Source organism: Saccopteryx leptura, chromosome X (assembly GCF_036850995.1).
Source record: "Saccopteryx leptura isolate mSacLep1 chromosome X, mSacLep1_pri_phased_curated, whole genome shotgun sequence".
In the NCBI taxonomy this organism is placed as follows: domain Eukaryota; kingdom Metazoa; phylum Chordata; class Mammalia; order Chiroptera; family Emballonuridae; genus Saccopteryx; species Saccopteryx leptura.
In genome coordinates this window covers 68,587,785-68,606,222 of record NC_089516.1, presented here as the reverse complement: position 1 = coordinate 68,606,222, position 18,438 = coordinate 68,587,785, and the positions used below count along the sequence as shown (strand labels likewise).

Genomic DNA, 18,438 nt, shown 5'->3' with positions numbered 1-18,438 from the left:
GCCAACAACCAGTGAAGCTCAAAGAGGATCCTGAGCCCCAGATGACAACCACGTCCCTGCTGAACCTGTGATTTTAGTTTAATGAGCCCCTAAAAGAGAATCTGGCCATAATATGCAGAATTTCTGACTTACAAAACTGTGAGCAAATAAATAGATGTTTTCAGCTGCTAAATTTGTAATAATTTGTTATGGCAGCAAGAGAAACCTAAAACAATGGTGCTGGGCCTTAATTTGTACATCTGTCAAATGGGGGCAAAATACCTAATCTTACCTACTTTATGGGACTATTATGAGGACAAAATGATGGACAAAGAGTTCTCTGCAGAGTCTCAAGTCATAAAACTGTTAGAATATATTTCAACAGGGAAAAATCATTCTGTTTTGAAGCATTTGGGTTGAAACAATTACGAGCTTAGAGCTCCTGACATTTCTACGAAGTGCCGAGGTTTTGTGGGTGCTTCTCCTCTCCTAGAGAAGTGGTACAGCAGAGGCAGAAACAGAAAACCTGGGTCCCAGTCTCTTTCCTATCTGCATGACCCTGAGCAAGTTATATTTCCTCTCTGAGCCTTAATAAAATGAGAGAAAACTCCTGTCACCCTCCCCCCATCAGCCTCTCATCTCTCTAGTTGATTCTCATGTCCACTAGGTAAAGACAACGTGCTAGAATCCAACCTTTGAAATGGAGTAGCAGACTCAGAGGGGAGAAGGGACTTGTCTGAAGCCACACACTAGAGATTTGCCTGTTATATGGCTGTGGGAAGCAGTGAGGGGGCACATGTGACAGAAACAAAATAGTGCCCAGATGAAAAGCCCTTCCGCCCTCAACAGTGTGGGGTCCACTACTGAAAATAGCTATCCTGATTCTGGTAAACTAGTCACTGAAAGAAAGTCAAGTTGAAATGCCCTTGGGTTCATGCTCTGAGCACCTGTTCCATGCTATTGGCATCTGCATGGGAGCACAAGCAGTGATACCTGCTCTAGTAGCATCTCTTTAACAAAGAGGAGTCAGAAATGTCTACTACTCAGATTTCCCAACTAGACCAATTATGTTTTAGTTCCGTTCCAATGATTTAGATGGCAAATGAGGAAGACAGAGAACTTTTGTCTGGGAGTTTTTCATGTGGGCAAATATGTGGGGGTCAAGAAAGAAAGAAAAAGCCTAACCCCCAAAATGATGACCAGTAAAATCAACCACCATAACACCCCTTGCTAGATAAGCCTGGTGTGATGGAAAAAACCTTGAGTAGAAGCCCAAGGGCCTGGGATCTTCTTTAGGCATGACTCCTAACTTGGCCAGCCTTGGTTATCCCAGTGGTAAATTAGGCAGTTAGACTAAATGATTTTGCAAGGATCTGCCAATCAAATACTTTATGGGTTGTAAAAAGAGACTTTTGTCTCAACGCTGTGGTTCTTAACCTTTATTGCGTCACAGACCCATTGGAAATTCAATAGAATGTTAAGGACATCTCTCCAGAAAAGGCACATTGACGTGAAATGGGGTATGCCATTTCAGAGGCTTTGAAAAGTTCTTGAATCCATGGCCACTGGGTTAAAAATTGCTTCTTTCAGGAGATAAAAGAGCTTAGCTGCAGAAGGCAAACATGATGCAACATGATGCAACATGACAGCCACCTGGCCCCAGTTCATCCCAACATTTCCCCCCAGCATTAGACTCAAAAATGGAATTCCTGCAGGACAAACACTGTCTCTCTTTTTTAAAAAACTGTTTTCAGATTTTTGTTCTTTCCAGATTGCTTGGGAAGGAAGCTGCCAGGAGAAAACAGGCAAAAGATTAATTCAAACAGACCCAGGTTGTGACATGCAAAACATGCTTTGCAGATTCGTCTTAAGCAGCGTACGCAAGAGGAGGAAGGCAGGCCACCTTCCGAAGTCCACGTGGAAGGTCTGGGGGTGCATCAGCCATGCTGTCTGTCCCCACAGAAGAAGACAGGTTCTTGGCAATATACTGCAGTGTCAGAGCTCCAATCTGGCAGCAGGGTCCACATCATCAGTAAAAGACATGTTATATTTCTCCAATGTTTAGCAAGCGTTTCAACTCCCGTTTCCAAAGTAAGCAATGGCCCCAACTCAGGTAGCTTTTAGTTCAGAGTAAGACCATTGAGATCAGTGGTTAGCCCCAAATCTTTCCAAGTTTGATGTCCTGAGGAAGCAGAAGTTCAGAGAAGAGTTGAAAACTGAGCTCCCCTCTTCAACTCAGGTCAGTGGATAGCTTGGTTTCTGCAGAGTCTGGCTTGAGAAAGTTCAGACATTCACAGTCTTACAAGAGCTCAAGAGAGACCTTCTGAGGAGATGAAGACAGAGGACAAAGGAGAAATAAACCTGTTTTAGAACATGTGCTCCCTATTTATATCAACCCAGACCCCAGAGGCACAGGGCCAGGAAGGAGCTGCTCTTCAGGACAAAATGATTCAGCACACAGTGGTTTGAAGAAGACCCTTCCAGAACAGAGAATGGGTCTTCTAAGGCCAAAGCCTTTAAACCTGAAAGGAAAAGAAGAGAGTAGAGAATTAGCTAGGACTGGTACAGCACTGAACAGCTATTGAGCAATGGGGCCTCCCTTGGTAGGCAGCTAGCCATACAATTGGCAGCTAATCTTATCAATAAAGCTGATCCTATGAAACAGGACTAAGACGGTGTTATACTCAGGAACGGAAACTGTCTATGCCTTTGGACTCAACTCTAATTGACAAAAAGTCTACAAGGGATGCAGAAGCCTGATAACTTTAAGATCACCCCTGCTCCCACCATAACATGGTCCCGGCCTTTATAGCATCAATAGTACTATAATAATTTCAAACTTCTTTTTCTAGGACTTCACTTTCATGGAGGCTGAAGGTTTATCTACCTGTGCACCTCTTAGGACGGGCAGTGATAAGAAGGAAAAAAAAAGCCTGGGGAGCACACAGAAAGCTCTGCCCAAATACCTGGATCTCACAGGTGTGTGCATTGGTTCATGTTATGCCAGTAGTCTGAGAGTCAAGCAAGCTCCCTTATTTGTTGAATTTAAAATATATTATCGTCCCTATATCTTACATTTGATATGGGTCAAATGAGTTAATGAATGTGAAAGTGCTTAACATTAGACAAATATAGAAGACTAAGAAGGAAGCTTTGGAGGGGGGGTAACACTGATTTGGTCTGAAGGAATGAAGTCCTTCTACAGACACTGAGGTAGACTCCTGGTACCTACTATAATACCAATAGAGAGGTTACTGACCTTATTTTAGACCCAATGAGTGTCAGCATTATAAGGTTGCAACCATTTTACAGATTAAATTGAGGCTTAGAGAAGGAAATGCAGTTGCCCCAAATGTCACAGCCTAGGATTCCTAATGAAATAAATTCAAATTCAATTTGAAAACCTACACTGTAGTTTGGGTGGGGGAGAAAGAAAAGAAAGAAGAGACTTAAAAACACAGAGAATTTCAGCATTGGAAGACAGTCAGTTACGGGTTAGGGAACCACAGGGTGATGACTGAGGCCTGGAGGTGACCTCCCACTCTCTCAGCCGACTCGGTATTCCAATCCTTGGGAACTCAGATCCCATAAAGAAGGCTCATGCATAACAAGGTTCTGTCATTAGGGGTGAAAGACTACATACCTGAGGCCTCAATCCTCATCTGCAGGAAGTCTGCTGTGAGCGCTGTGGGCAAAAGAGGAAAGACATTTCAGTAAGACTAGAAATCAAAACCAGAAAGGCAAAGCAGGGTCTGGGGGGTCCTTTCATGCCATAGTAAGTGCGTGTGGTCATTTTAAAAATAGGAAAGTGACTCTAGAGAGATATTTCAAAGCATCTAGCTCCATGCTTATAGGTTGAGCTACCTCTTTGGTAGAATTAGAGAGCCTAGATCCCAGACACAAAGACATCTTTTAGGTGCCAGACTAAGGAAAGCTATGGGAGCCCAAAGAAATTGGCCCAACACCAAATATTAGTCTGTAATTATCTCTAATAAGGAGAAGAGCAAAGAGGGAGGGCAAATGCCATGTGAAACATGAATCCTCTTTTGACTTAGAGACCAAACCAACTTTGCCTGACCTCTGATGTGCTCAGAGCAATCCTAAATTACCTTGTCTAAAGACAGCTGGACAAAGACAATCCTGAAGAGTCAGCTCCCATAAAGTGTGGCCAGAATCTCTCTGCCCACAGCTGGTCCCAGAGCCTTGTTGGTCCCTCAGCATTGTTTCTTTCTTCTTCCTTAAGTCTATTTACACCTACTCCCTGAGTGGTCATATTCTCAGCCATGCTTTCAATCACCACCAAATACTGAGGACCCTCCCCCAAAAGAGCTGCTATTCACATTTTGGTGTATGTGAATGCCCCCATGGTGTATAACTGCTGTATTCAAAAGTTCTACCCCTACATCTCTGTAGGTCCAGCCCCAACTATTAGTCTAAGTTGCAGTTACCTAGTGGACAGCTCTATCTAGATGTCCCATGGGGCCTTCAAAACTAATTTCCAATATTAAGCAGTGCAACTTTTCCACAAAACTTTTCCTTCAGGATTAATTGTTGTTACCATCTACTTAATTCCCCAAGTTGGATCTCTCTCTCTCCTTCTCTCTTAATCCTTCTCTAATGTTCCATGTTTGAAAAGTCAACCAAGTCTATCTCTAATCTCTCCTTCAATTTCATTCCTACTGTCAATGCCATAAGTCAGGGCCTCATCAACTCCTGCCAGGAAGGTCAGCCTCCAAATTGGTCCTCCTGCATCCCTTTTTTTTTTTTACTTAGAGAGAGACAGTTGGAAAGAGAGACAGATAGGAATAGATAGACAGGAAGGGACAGAGATGAGAAGCATCAATTCTTCACTGTGGCTCCTAAGTTGTTCATTGATTGCTTTCTCATGTGTGCCTTGACTGGGGGCTACAGCAGACCGAGTGATCCCTTGCTAAAGCCAGCAACCTTGGGGGTCAAGTCAGTGACCATGGGGTCATGTCTATGATCCCACGCTCAAGTTAGTGAACCTGCGCTCAAGTTGGTGAGCTTGTGCTCAAGCCAGATGAGCCTGCACTCAAGATGGCAACCTAGGGGTTTCAAACTTGGTTCCTCTGCGTCCCAGTACAACACTCTATCCACTGCACTACCACTTGGGCAGGCCCTGCATAGTCTTTAGTTCCTCCTCTATTTTTCCCACTACTGACAGAATGATGATTTCTACAACTCAGTCAGCTCTGAAGACGTATTACCATGTTTAAACATCTTCCATAACTCCCAATGAACTAGAGTATAAAGACCAAACTCCTCAGTATGTCACGTGAGGCCTTCACAGTCTAGCCCAGGGGTCAGGAACCTATGGCTCGCAAGCCAGATGTGGCTATTTTGATGGCTGCATCTGGCTCATAGACAAATCTTTAATAAAAAAATAATGTTAAAAATATAAAACATTCTCATGTATTACAATCCATTCATTTCCTACTGCTCATGTTCATGGTTGCGGGTGGCTGGAGCCAATCACAGCTGTCCTCCGGGACAACACCAAATTTTTATTGGATAATGCGTAAGGTACATGGGTCGTTGTGAGGTCAGGAAGTAAACTTCTCTCCTTTTAATCAAGTAGTCAGCTAGCTAATTGTAGAAACCCTTTTGATGAAGATGGCTAAAAGAAAAAACATGAGGAGTATCATACTTTTCAGCAGGAATGGACAGAGGAATTCACCTTTGCGGAGAGAGTAGGTTCTGCAGTGTATCTAATATGCAATGATAAAATTGCATTGATGAAATGGTCAAATATAAAGTGGCATTTCGACACACACCATACTACATTTGCATCAAAATATCCACCGGGAGACAGCAGGAAGAAAGCATGTCAAGAGCTACTGTGCAGAGTGCAAGCTAGTCAGCACCAACTTCCTGTTTGGACCCAACAAGGTGACTGGAATTCAGCTAGCTTTGCTGGTGCTTTAGCAATTGTGAGAAACAGAAAGCCATTCACAGATGGGGAGTATGCCAAAACATTCATTCTTGATGTTGCCAATGAACTTTTTGACGACTTTTCGGATAAAGACAAGATAATCAAAGAAATAAAAGACATGCCTCTGTCGGCAAGAACTGTTCACGGTCGTACCATCATGATGGCAAGTCAAATTGAGGCAACACAAGTGAAGGACATAAATGCAGCACCATTCTTTTCTCTCACTTTGGATGAGTCAACAGACATAAGCCATTTATCCCAGATCAGCGTGATTGCAAGGTATGCTGTTGGTGACATACTATGTGAGGAAAGTCTTGCTGTTTTGCCTATGAAAGAGACAACAAGAGGGGAGGATTTATTCAAGTCTTTCACTGAGTTCACTAAAAAAAAAAATCTACCAATGGATAAACTTATTTTGGTGTGTACTGATGGTGCTCCGTGCATGGTGGGGAAAAACAGGATTCGTAGCGCTTCTTCATGAACATGAAAAGAGACTCATCCTGAGTTTTCACTTCATCCTACATCAGGAAGCACTTTGTACTTAGATGTGTGGCAAGCAGCTTGGTGATGTGATGTCGCTGGTCATTCGGGTGATCAACTTTATTGTTGCCCGAGCTTTAAACAATCGCCAGTTTAAAACACTGCTAGATGAAGTTGGGAATAATTATCCTGGTCTGCTTCTGCACAGCAATGTGCGTTGGTTGTCAAGAGGGAAGGTGCTCAGCTGTTTTGCAGCTTGTCTGAGCGAAATCCAGACTTTTCTGGAAATGAAAAACGTTGAGCATCCTGAGTTAGCTAACACTGAGTGGCTCCTGAAGCTCTACTATCTCATGGACACAACTGAACATCTGAACCAGCTCAATGTGAAAATGCAAGGCATCGGAAATACAGTCTTATCCCTTCAACAAGCAGTGTTTGCATTTGAAAACAAGCTGGAACTTTTCATTGCTGACTTTGAAATGGGTCATTTACTACACTTTGAAAAACTGGGAGAGTTTAAAGATGTATGCACAACAAGTGACCCTACTCAACATCTTGATCTGCAGCAGCTAGCGGGCTTCACATCTAATCTCCTGCAGTCATTCAAAGCGCACTTTGGAGAATTTCATGAGTGCCCTTGTCTTTTTAAGTTCATCATCCATCCACACGAGTGTGCAGTGGACAGCGCCGACCTGAGTTACATTCCTGGTGTCTCCGTCAGAGATTTTGAGCTACAAGCTGCTGACCTGAAGGCCTCAGACATGTGGGTGAATAAGTTCAAGTCACTGAATGAAGATTTGGAAAGACTTGCATAACAGCAAGCAGAGTTGTTGAGCAAACACAAGTGGGGAGAAATGAAAAAACTTCAACCTGCGGACCAGCTGACTGTCAAAACTTGGAACGCGCTTCCCATCACATACCACACACTGCAGCATGTGAGTATTGCTGTACTGACAATGTTTGGCTCTACGTATGCATATGAGCAGTTTTTCTCACATCTAAAGAACGTTAAGACCAACCTACAATCACATTTAACAGATGGAAGTCTCAACGCCTGCATGAAGCTTAACCTCATCACGTATCAACCAGACTGCAAAGCCATCAGCAAAACCATGCAGCACCAGAAGTTGCATTAATGGTGAGAAGTACTTTATTCATCATTGGTTAGCCACAGCATAACAACGTTATTAAAAAGAATTCAGAGACTTATTGTACTTTAAAAGTGTTGGTCTTACATAAAATGCACACATTTACTTGTATTTAGTGTTAAACATATTGTATGGCTCTCACGGAATTACATTTTAAAATATGTGGTGTTCATGGCTCTCTCAGCCAAAAAGGTTCCCGACCCCTGGTCTAGCCCCAGTCAATCTTCCTGGCCTCCCCTCCAGTTATGCTTCCCTCTTCTTACCCTACATTCTAGCCAAAGAGGAACACTGATCACTTCCTTTACAGGTGTTGCATAAGCTGTTTTTCCTTACTAAATGCCCCCCCAATAAACCACTTCTCATTTTTTATTATTTCCTGGTGTCTCCGTCAGAGATTTTGAGCTACAAGCTGCTGACCTGAAGGACTCAGTTGTGGAAAGAAGATGAAAAAGAGAGTGAGGTCATTCAAATGCCAGGTGTACAAATGGGAAGCAAAAAGGGGCAGAGCAAGGGTTAAACATATCATCATTTTTATGAGAGTTGAGAGAAGAACCTTGAAACAATGTCCATAGATGGGACTGACCGTAACCAGCATGTAGATTCGCTGATACAAGTGGCAGTTACAATGTGGGGTCTCTACAGAAGGGGCGATTTCCTTATGGAATGCTGAGTGGGAGGAACCTATGTGTATCTAGGATGGTGGCTTATGACATACTGAAAGACAGATGTACACACTTTGGTCTTATCCACACTCCTGCCATCATGAAATTGAGGATAAATATTAAATCTAGGTTCCAGAGGCCTAGATTAGACATAAGATAGGTAGAGTGGGGCTCCAGCCTAAAGTGCCCCTTAATTTGTGGTTGGTACAAGACTTCCCTGAGCACCAGCTGCCAATGCGTAGGCAGCATTACCAATCTTCCCATACTCTTAATACTGGTTTGCTTATGGTTTCCATATTGGAAGCCAGTCTGCCTTAACGATTCTATTGGACCTTGTTTTTGTTTCTTATGTATTTCTTCTCGATGTCTTGGTTCTCTGTCCAAGGTTACAGATCAATCCCTCATGTTTTTTGGTGTATTTCTATTTATCTTGTCAGCCTCAGATCAGATATCACTTCTTCTAACAAGCTTTCCTTCAGATGTGCCCAGTTCACTGTTCATTATGCTAATTCTAGTATACTTTATTCTCCTTTTTGGGGATCTGTTTCTCATATGGCTTATTCTGGGGAGGCAGAAAAAATGACTAGAGAGTAGGAAGTAGTCCTGCCCATAGGTGGGTACTTCATTAAGTGTATTAAGCTTTCTCTCTCTCTCTCTCTCTCTCTCTCTCTCTCTCTCTCTCTCTCTCTCTCTCTCTCTCCTGCTCCCTCTCTATCTGTTTTTCTTGTTTTTCTCAAGGTGGACATTTAATTAGGCCTGCTTCAAAAACATCCTAGTTGAAAACTTTATTTTCACTCTAGCAGTAAGAGAAATCTGGGGTGTTGGCCTGACTTTTATTCAGTATAATAGACTAAATGGTAAATTATTGTCTAAGGAGAATTTGGCCTGGTCTAGGGTCCCCTGTGATTGACCGTTAAGCAGAAGTAAGGTGACTTGCTGTATTGGGAGGGATATGACCTGGTGAGGAAGGTCCCAAAGTTTAACTAGATGAGGTCAAAACTATGCTCAGTTTACTACTGGTAAGGGCACATTGTTCTGCTTTTTTTTAATTTTTAATTCACTTTAACTAACCACCTGTCATCCATCTGGAAGCACAATTTCTAAACTTTCTGACAAGCAACATGAAGCAAACTCACAAAATGGTCCCTGAAGGCCAAGCAATCATTTGTCCAGGTGTTCTAGTCAAAATGGTCCTAAGTACCTGGCCTCGGACAGCCTACATCAGCACTTGAGAAGAAGGAGGGATTGAAAGGAGAGAAAGATGGAGGTAGGAAAGGAGGGAGTGAGGGAAGGAGGGAGAAAGATAAGGAGGGAGAGAGAGAAGAAAAAAACCAAAAACAATCCTCAGGACCTACTCTAAGAGATTCTGTTTTAGTGTGTCTAGAGTGGAAGGCAGGATTCTGTGTTTGTCTGCTTTTTCCCTCAAAATTTTCTGGGTGATTTATATATATGTGCGGCAACCTTAGAATAAGCAAAGCTCGTGCGCGTTTCTAAGGTAAACATTCTATTTAGGTTGTTTCTGTTATATTGCATTCTATATATTCTTGTCAGCTATCTTTTAAGAATATAATTGGCTCTAGGCTGACCAGGCCATGGCACAATGGATAGAGCATCATGCTGGGATGCTGAGGATCTAAGTTCAAAATCCAAGGTTGCTGGCTTGTGTGTGGACTCACCAACTTCAGCGCAGGGTCGCCTGCTTGAGTGTGGGACATGACCCCATGGTAACTGACTTAAGCCAAAGGTCGCTGACTTAAACAACAGATCACTGGCTCGGCTGGAGCCCCCCAGTCAAGGCACATATGAGAAAGCAATCAATGAACAACTAAGGTGCCACAACTATGAGTTGATGCTTCTCATCTCTCTCTCTTCCTGTCTCTCTATCCCTCTCATGCTTTCTCTTTCTCACTATGAATAAAAATAATATAATAGGTTCTAAATAAGCAAACTAACAAAAAAATAAGGCCTACATTGAGTTCAAAGTTTCTGTCATATTGCTTTGCATGTAAGTACTGTGTATGTGTGTGTGTGTGTGTGTGTGTGAGAGAGAGAGAGAGAGAGAGAGAGAGAGAGAGAGAGAGAGAGAGAGAGAGGAATGGAAAAGCAGTCAGGGAGGCAAAGAGACAACATACAGCAACAGATAAAGAAAGAGAGACATGGGGAGAGACAGACAGAAAAAGAGTGAAACAGATAGTGAGATAAAGGATAGTGAGATAAAGACAAAGACAGAAACATAGACATAAGTAGAAAAACATGGAAAGAGACAGAAGAAAGAGACTAAGAATGACAAAAGACAGATAGACCAACAGGTAAAGAAAAAAAGACAGAAATACAGGGTGAGGACAGAGACAGAATGGTGGGATAGAAAGGGCCAAACACAAAGAGACAGGAACAGAAACAGAGATTTACAAAAAGAAAATATAAAAGATCAAATGAGCCCTGGCCATAGAGCTCAGTCATCCTCGTATGCAGACACTGCCAGTTCGATCCTCATTCAGGGCACACACAGAATGTTTCTATCTTTCTCCCTTCCTCTCTCTCTAAACTCAATAAGATAAAATTCAAAAATATTAAAAGAGAAAATGAGATGCTTATGATACATTTATTAAAACATGATTTTTGTTTCTCTTTTGACACCTGCATCTCTTACCTTCCTGTTTTCCGGGAAGCTGTTTCAAAGAACTTGGTCCTGGAAGCCACCCTGTAACAGAAGCCAACCAAGTCCCATCAGTTGCTGTGGAGTATGTGTGAGAACCAATGGCCAGTGCAAGGACAAGAGAACATGTGTCAGATGCACCGTCAATGCCAGGCCCCACCTGAGCTTACGAGGGGCCTGGGTCTGAGGAGAGATCTAAGTATCAAAATGAGGAATGGCTCAAGACCATTGCATCCTCCAGCCCATGGCAGAGAACTCTGCTCCCTGTCAGTTTGGAAAGGTCTAAGTACGCTGCCCATTCAGGCTATGCTTGGGAGACACATGTGAAATGAGTCCTAGGTTTCAAAGTATCATTATTGCCATTGTGTTAATAGACTTAGCTAATTAGTCAAATAGTAAAAGCTTTTTAAAACTTTTGCCCCATTTTACAATTATGAAAAACAAGAGACAAAAGAAAAAGAAAGACCAGGAGGAGGTACACTGTGAGGGTCCCAGGCACTGACTGAGGACAGCCAGCCAGGCTGGCTGTGGCCTCTGGGCACTGCCACGCTCCCCCCCATCTCCCCCACCCACACCCTCACCCCCATCCTCCTCTCCCTTTATCCCCCCCGACCCCCCACAGCTTCATCTCTGGCCCTGCCTCCCAGGAAGGCCTGTGGAACACGGCTCAGCTCCTATCTTGCAAGAGGTTCTCTGGAGGCTCTGGGCCACTTTGAAAGATTTTTAAAAAATTATACCCTTGCTTTAAAAAAAAAAAAAAAAAAAAAAAAAAAAAAAAAAAACACGAACACAAAACAACAACAAAAACCTCAAAGGCACAAAACTGTTCATTAGATTACTTTTAAGACCAGTAGCAATAACAAGAAAAAAAGAAAAATTCCCAGAGCCAAGGGAGCATGAAAACAGAAGGTAATTAATCTCACCATTCCTCAGACATTAGGATAGCTAGAAACCATGGTCTCCTATTAGGCACTAAAGTTTGAACTCGTCAGCTTGGGGTAAGTCCCTCAGCCTTCAGTGTTGAGTAGAATACTCCAAATGAGGCTGTCCAAACGAGGCTGGTCTGTGCATTCCCCTATACCAGTGGTTGGCAAACTCAGTCAACAGAGCCAAATATCAACAGTACAACGACTGAAATTTTTTTTGAGAGCCAGTGTTTTTTTAAACTTAAACTATATAGGTAGGTACATTGTTATTAACTTAATTAGGGTACTCCTAAGCTGGCCTTTGCGACCACACTAAAGGGGCCAAAAAGCCGCATGTGGCTCGGGAGCCGCACTTTGCCGACCACTGCCTGCCCTAGACTATGTAGTGAGTGCTGCCTCAGAATTATGCATTATATACCCTGCACAACCAAAGTGGTAATCCTCAGAGCACTCCTGGTGGTCCTAGCTGGGCCTTAGGCTAAGGATGAGGAACAACCCTACTCACACAGATGATGGGATGTCCCCTGCATTGCCAGCTAGAATATCTGACTTTGGCTCTGTTTTCTGGGGAGTTGCTGCCCGGTAGAAAGGATCTGGAGGCCTCACAGGGGGACGGATGATGGTTGGCTTTTCTCCTGGAGGCCGCACTTTGCTGAAACTGTCAGAGCCTCCTGGAAGAGAAAACAACATCAAGAACTTTGATGGTCAGCCAAATGGAAAACTACGCAATATCAGAACAGAGCTATCTAGGCCACCTCCCTTGACACCATTTCTTTTTGGTCGCTAACAACTCTGGATTTTTGTTTTTTAATAATTCTTCCATCAGATATCCCTTCAGAAAGTCTAGGTTTGAACATCAGCTCTGAAGTTCCTATGTGTGTGACCTAGGGTATGTCACATCAATTTACTGAGTCTCAGCTTTCTTATCTGTATAATAAAGAGCAATAATACAGTATTTTACAAAGATACTGAGAGAATTTAATTAGGCATTAATATTTTTAGTAAAATGTTTGGCACAGAGTAGGTGCTGAGTTAATGTTTGATGATGAATTGGAATTTGGTAAATTCATCATCACTAAAATTCAAGCCTTTTTCACTTAGGCCTTGATTAGTGCAGTAGTCTCCTAACCTGTCTGCCTGCCTCTGTGTCTCCAGTTGCCAGGTCAGTGAGTACAAAATAAACATGCATAATGTTATAAGACATTTCTAGCAGGACTCTGGTGAAATGGGCGCACTCACATTGCTGCTGGTGCTGCACTCTGGGCTTATTCTATCTAATTGGCCATCAAGAATTCTGGAACAATGTGGATCAAATGCAAAATTATACATATGAGATGGTTTAAACACATTGATCCAGTTGATCCACTTTGGGGATCAAGTCCAAAGGAATTTAATCCAAAATAAAACAGCAACAACAAAAACAACAAACCAATTGGCACAAAACATGCTTAACAGCAAAAAGTCAGATCCAACCACAAAAGCTAAGCAACCAAGTCAATTCTTATAAGCATTTAACCAATATGTATTGTGCATAAACTAACAATGACTTAGGCCAGATAAAAAAATATACATATAAAATAATATAAGTGAAAATAAAGTCCACAAAAAGTGCTCATGACCTGCTGAACATCACATGGAAATAGACAATGTGCAGCAATGCTAGAGTGTTAGTAGATCTTGATTTTCACTAAATTTTTGTTAGTAAATCTTAATATTCATCAAGCTTTCTTAATAAAGATTTTAAAGTAAATTTAAAAAATACATTTTTTAAATTGAGAGCAAGGAAAGCAGAGAGACAAACTCCCACATGTGCCCCAACCAGGATCCACCTGGCAAGCTCCCTAAGGGGCAATGCTCTGCCCATCTGGGTCCTTGCTCAGTTGCTTGGCAACCAAGCTATTTTTAGCACCTGAGGTAAGGCTGGCCTCCTCAGCTGGCCAACTCAACTCACTGCTGGAGCCAATCAGCCATGGTTGTGAGAGGGAGAGAGAGATAGAGAAAGAGAGAGGGGAGGGGAAGCAGATGACCGCTTCTCCTGTGTGCCCTGAACAGGAATTGAACTCAGGACATCCACATGCTGGGCTAATGTTCTACCACTTAGCCAACCATTCAAGGCCAAAAAATACTAACTTTAATTCATATAACACCATTGGAAGATTTACCCTAAACATTTTTACACTGTTTTTCTCCTCCTTAAAGATCTTCCCAGTGGCTTATAAAATATATGGAATAAAGTTCAAACTGTTAACATAAATTCAAGGTCCTCTGTGTGCTGGTCCCAAGTCACCCTCCCAGGTGCTAGTTTTGGACTACAGCTGTCAGCTCCATGCTAGTCAGACTGGTTTCCTCACTAGCCTACCAAAGCAAGCTCTTGATTCTTACTCCTAGGTGAGACAGTGTGGTATAGTGGAAAGTACAGAGAGTCTGGAGTTGGGTAGACCCAGCTCTGAGGCCATGTTCTGCTACTTTCAAGCTGAGGGCCCTGGGCAGTTATTTCACCTCTTTGATGATCAAGTTCTTCATCTTGGAGATGGGTATAATAACCACTCCTCACAAGGTGGTTAGAAGGACTAAATGAGATGGCTTATAGAGAATGGCTAGTACAGAGCAGGGAAAAGTAAGTGTTAGACTCTATCCTGCTTCTTGTTTGAGTTATACCCCTATTCTCATGCCTTAACTGCATTGTAAGCACTCTGACACTCAGCTCAAATCTTGCCTCTCTGAACACTCCAGCTGGCATAGCAAATCCCCAACCATGTAAACACTCATGAAGTGCTTATATATCGCCATTTGGGTTTTTAGTTTTTTCAGCTAGTCGTTCTAATGAAGAAGATAGATATAGAAAGAAATAATGATAATTCAGTGTGACTGGTGTTCTGATGGAGGAATAAAACCATTACTACTCATGTAAATGCCTATAAATTCTGTCTTCCCATCTAGCCTGTGTCTTAAATTTCTGGATATGCCATTTCCCTTGGCACCAGGGTGATACACTGGGGAAAAAAATGACCCAAATTACAATAGTAACCTGATTTTTCTAAAGTATTTCTTACCATTCAAAGCACTCTCTCAGAAAACTATTTGATGTTCAAAATGATCTCAGAAAGAAAGAACAGACGGATCTTACTTATTATCTCCATTTTACAAAGAGAGAAGCTGAGGTTTAGAAAGGTGAACTGACTCAGCCACAATCACACAGGTAGGAGTGATGACTGAAATCCTGTCTCCTGTTCTTGCCTCCACTGTTTTTCCCAGTGTCTGCTGCTTTGTCATTATCATTAGTAAGAAATATTATAAATAATAATAGTGGTAATGGTAATAAAATAACTGGTAAAATTTTAGCTATATTTTTACTGAACACCTGCTCTCTTCCAGCTACTATAATACTATACTCAGTACTTGATGCCTAGATTTTCATTTAACACTGGCTACAACCCTGCAAGGTAGAAAGTATTATCTCTGCTGCACGGTTGAGGAAACAGAGATGCAGACATGAGCATAACCTCATAGTTAATTGGCAGTAGGTCCAGGTCCATATGATTTTTGAAGCTCATGTATTTTTAAGTATCAGTGCTTTCCAACCCTGGATACACACTGGAAACATTAAAATTGTATAATCCCAGGGCCTCACCTCAGAGATTCCAGTTCAACTGATGGGAAAATACAGAGAACCCAAGTATGGGCATTTTTAAAAGCTCCCTAGGTGATTTTATATGTAGTCAGAATTAAAAAACCACTCAACCACTCCAACCAGGTAGTGTCACAGCAGATAGAGCATTGGTCTGGGATGCTCAGGTGCCAGGTTTGAAATCCCGAGGTCTCCAGCTTGTGTGCAGAATCACTGGCTTCAGCATTTCAGCATGGCTACATAGACATGACCCCATGGTCGCTGGCTTGAGTGCAAAGGTCACTGGCTTGAATCACAGGGCCTCTGGCTTGAGCAAGGGGTCAGTAGCTCAGCTGGAACCCCTCAGTCAAGGAACATATGAGAAAGCAATCAATGAACAACTAAGGTGCTACAACTATGAGTTGATGCTTCTCATTTCTCTCCCTTCATGTCTGTCTGTCTCCATCACTTCTCTATCAGAAATAAATAAATAAATAGGCAAATCTTAAAAAATAAATAAATAAAAGAAACACTAGACCATATGATGCAGCCTGCTCACTGCAGATCATGAATTACCAGAGCTGACAGCACTCTTCCATTTCTACTGGTTACTGGAGGGGAGGCTGGTCAGGAAGCATATGCCACATTCAGAGCTGAAAAACATTTCCACCTGAGGCTGTTTCATCCTAGGCCTGTCACTTCCCTTGACGAGAGAATCAGATAACAATCCCCCAAAATCTGAACTCTAGTTCTTCCAAAATTCAGCCATATCTAAACGGAAATCAACCCAAGACCTTGGAAAACAAATGCCGTTAGCCTTTTGTCCTCCTAGGTTCTTTATTGGGAGCTCTGACTTGATGATTAACTACAAGTCAAACTTTGAAGTAGCAGCAAAGGGTTTTCTTGGTTGAAAGAGCCCAATGTTGTTCTCTCTTGACTCTAACTTGCCACAATAAAGTCACAATGTCAAACTGAGGAGACAGGGATGGAGGAGTAATATAACTGGCAGTCAAGAGAGCAACATTCCAGTCTTAACACTAAAACTAACTTGCTCTGTGACCTTGAGCAGGTCACGTCCCTACTTGTATGATGTGGATTTGAACTGTTTACAGATCAATGCATCCCTGATATGGCTGTAGACATCTATCTCTCCCTGCTGATTTTATATGTTGTTTTTGAGTACTCTAGAAGCCAGTTCTGATTATGTACTTAAGCAGCTAGAAGGATCTCTAGATAGATAGACAGAGCTTTAGGCTTAGACTTAGATTTGGTTGCATAACTCCCTGTTGTCTGCAGAACAAACTCAAACATTTTTGGCCTGGAATTCACTACTCTCTTCCATTTGGTTCCAAATGATCTTTCTGATCTATCTTTCCATCATTCTTCTTCACAAACCCTGTAGGCCACACAGAAAGTATTATTTGTCAATCATTCTTTCCCAGGTGCCCTGTGCCTTGTTCCCACGTGCCCAAATTTGCATATTCCATCAACACTCAGCTTAAGTTCATCTTTTTGGAAACCTAAGATACTCCAAGTTTCATTGCTTGAATCTTAAGGCACTAATTATCCTGTGCTCTGACTCAGAGCTCTTTGTTTTGGGTGGCTCCATTGCCCTGATTAGGTTTGAACACCTGAGAACCCATGTCAGTTCCACCTCTGTACTCACCAGAGGCCCCTGTAAACTGCTTTGCATGTGACTGGTATTTAAGAAATACCTATTGAGTAAAGAATAATGTAGTTCTGTCTATTAAAAGGATAATGAAGAAGAGCTCTCCATTTGTAAGTCTTCACTTGTACCAACTGTGATATATACATGAAAAAGGCAATTTTCAGATCTAATCTGAAACCTCAATTGAAAGGTGTTCAATATTCTGGGTATTTCTTGGGGGTTTTTGTGCCTAGCCTTATCCTTTTATAGAAAATGTGCATAGCCTGACTGGTGGTGACACAGTAGATAGAGCATCAATCTGGGATGCTGAGGTGCTAGGTTAGAAACCCCAAGGTCCCCAGCTTCAGTGCAGGGTCACCAGTTTGAGTGTGGGATCATCGACATGATCCCATAGTCACTGAATTAAAGTCCAAGGTTGCTGGCTTAAGCAAGGGGTCACTGGCTCGGATGGAGCCCCCTGGTCAAGGCACATATGACAAAGCAATCAGTTAACAACTATTAGTGCCAAAACTATGAGTTGATGCTTCTTATCTTTCCCCCTTCCTCTCTCTCTCTATTAAAAAAAAAGAAATAAAAAAGAAGAAGAAGAAGCCTGACCAAGTGGTGGTGCAGTGGATAGAGCGTTGGACTGGGAGGCAGAGGACTGAGGTTTGAAACCCGGAGGTTGCTGGCTTGAGTGTGGGATCATAGACATGACCCTATGGTCAATGGCTTGAGCCCAAAGGTAACTGGCTTGAAGCCCAAGGTTGCTGGCTTGAGCAAAGTCACTGGCATGACTTCTTTCCATGGGATCCAGAAAATAGATTATACAAATACTATCTTCCATGCCTGCCATTTCCTGGGAGGATACTACCCGCCCCCATAGCCTTATCAGTTTTGGAACTTCTACTATATTACCGGATGCTTTGTATACCTAATTTAATTAAACCTCAAAAAAACCCTGCATGCAATGTAGGCATTGTCTCCACTTAGAGCGGAGAAAACTGGCCCGAGGAAGTGAAGTTTACCAACTAAGATCATGTAGTTAATAAATGGACTCCTGTAAAAGCAAAGCAACTGCTGCAATTTTCCTGAGTATACATTTTGTGCCAAGCACAGGGATATTTTATTGTTACAGCAACCCTAGAGGCACAATTATTATACTCATTTTACAAATGAGAGAACTAAGGCTCAGAGATTATGGCTTGTCCGACATCCCACAGCAAAGAGGTGGCAGGATTCAAACTCAAATCTGTGAGACTCTGAGCCTAAGTCACATCCAAGACCTTGTTAAGCCTTTCAGCTTCTGGTCTTTCCATCAACTGTACTTCTTAATTTCTTTCTAACCGTGGTCCACACCTGACTTTTCCTACAAATTT

The 18,438-nt window shown here is 42.3% G+C and overlaps 1 protein-coding gene across 1 annotated transcript in view; it reads right to left on the bottom strand.

Annotated features, from left to right (window-relative positions):
• Positions 1 to 1,403: 1,403 nt before the first annotated feature.
• The window catches only part of OPHN1 (oligophrenin 1), a 336,244-nt gene continuing 319,209 nt past the window's right edge, over positions 1,404 to 18,438 (bottom strand). Inside the window, exons 22-25 of the mRNA XM_066356302.1 lie at positions 12,310 to 12,475; positions 10,873 to 10,923; positions 3,623 to 3,664; positions 1,404 to 2,501 (exon numbers count right to left, since the gene is read on the bottom strand). Of these exons, the coding sequence (XP_066212399.1) occupies positions 3,631 to 3,664; positions 10,873 to 10,923; positions 12,310 to 12,475 (251 nt within the window). The 3' untranslated portion in view covers positions 1,404 to 2,501; positions 3,623 to 3,630. The remainder of the gene's footprint in view (positions 2,502 to 3,622; positions 3,665 to 10,872; positions 10,924 to 12,309; positions 12,476 to 18,438) is intronic.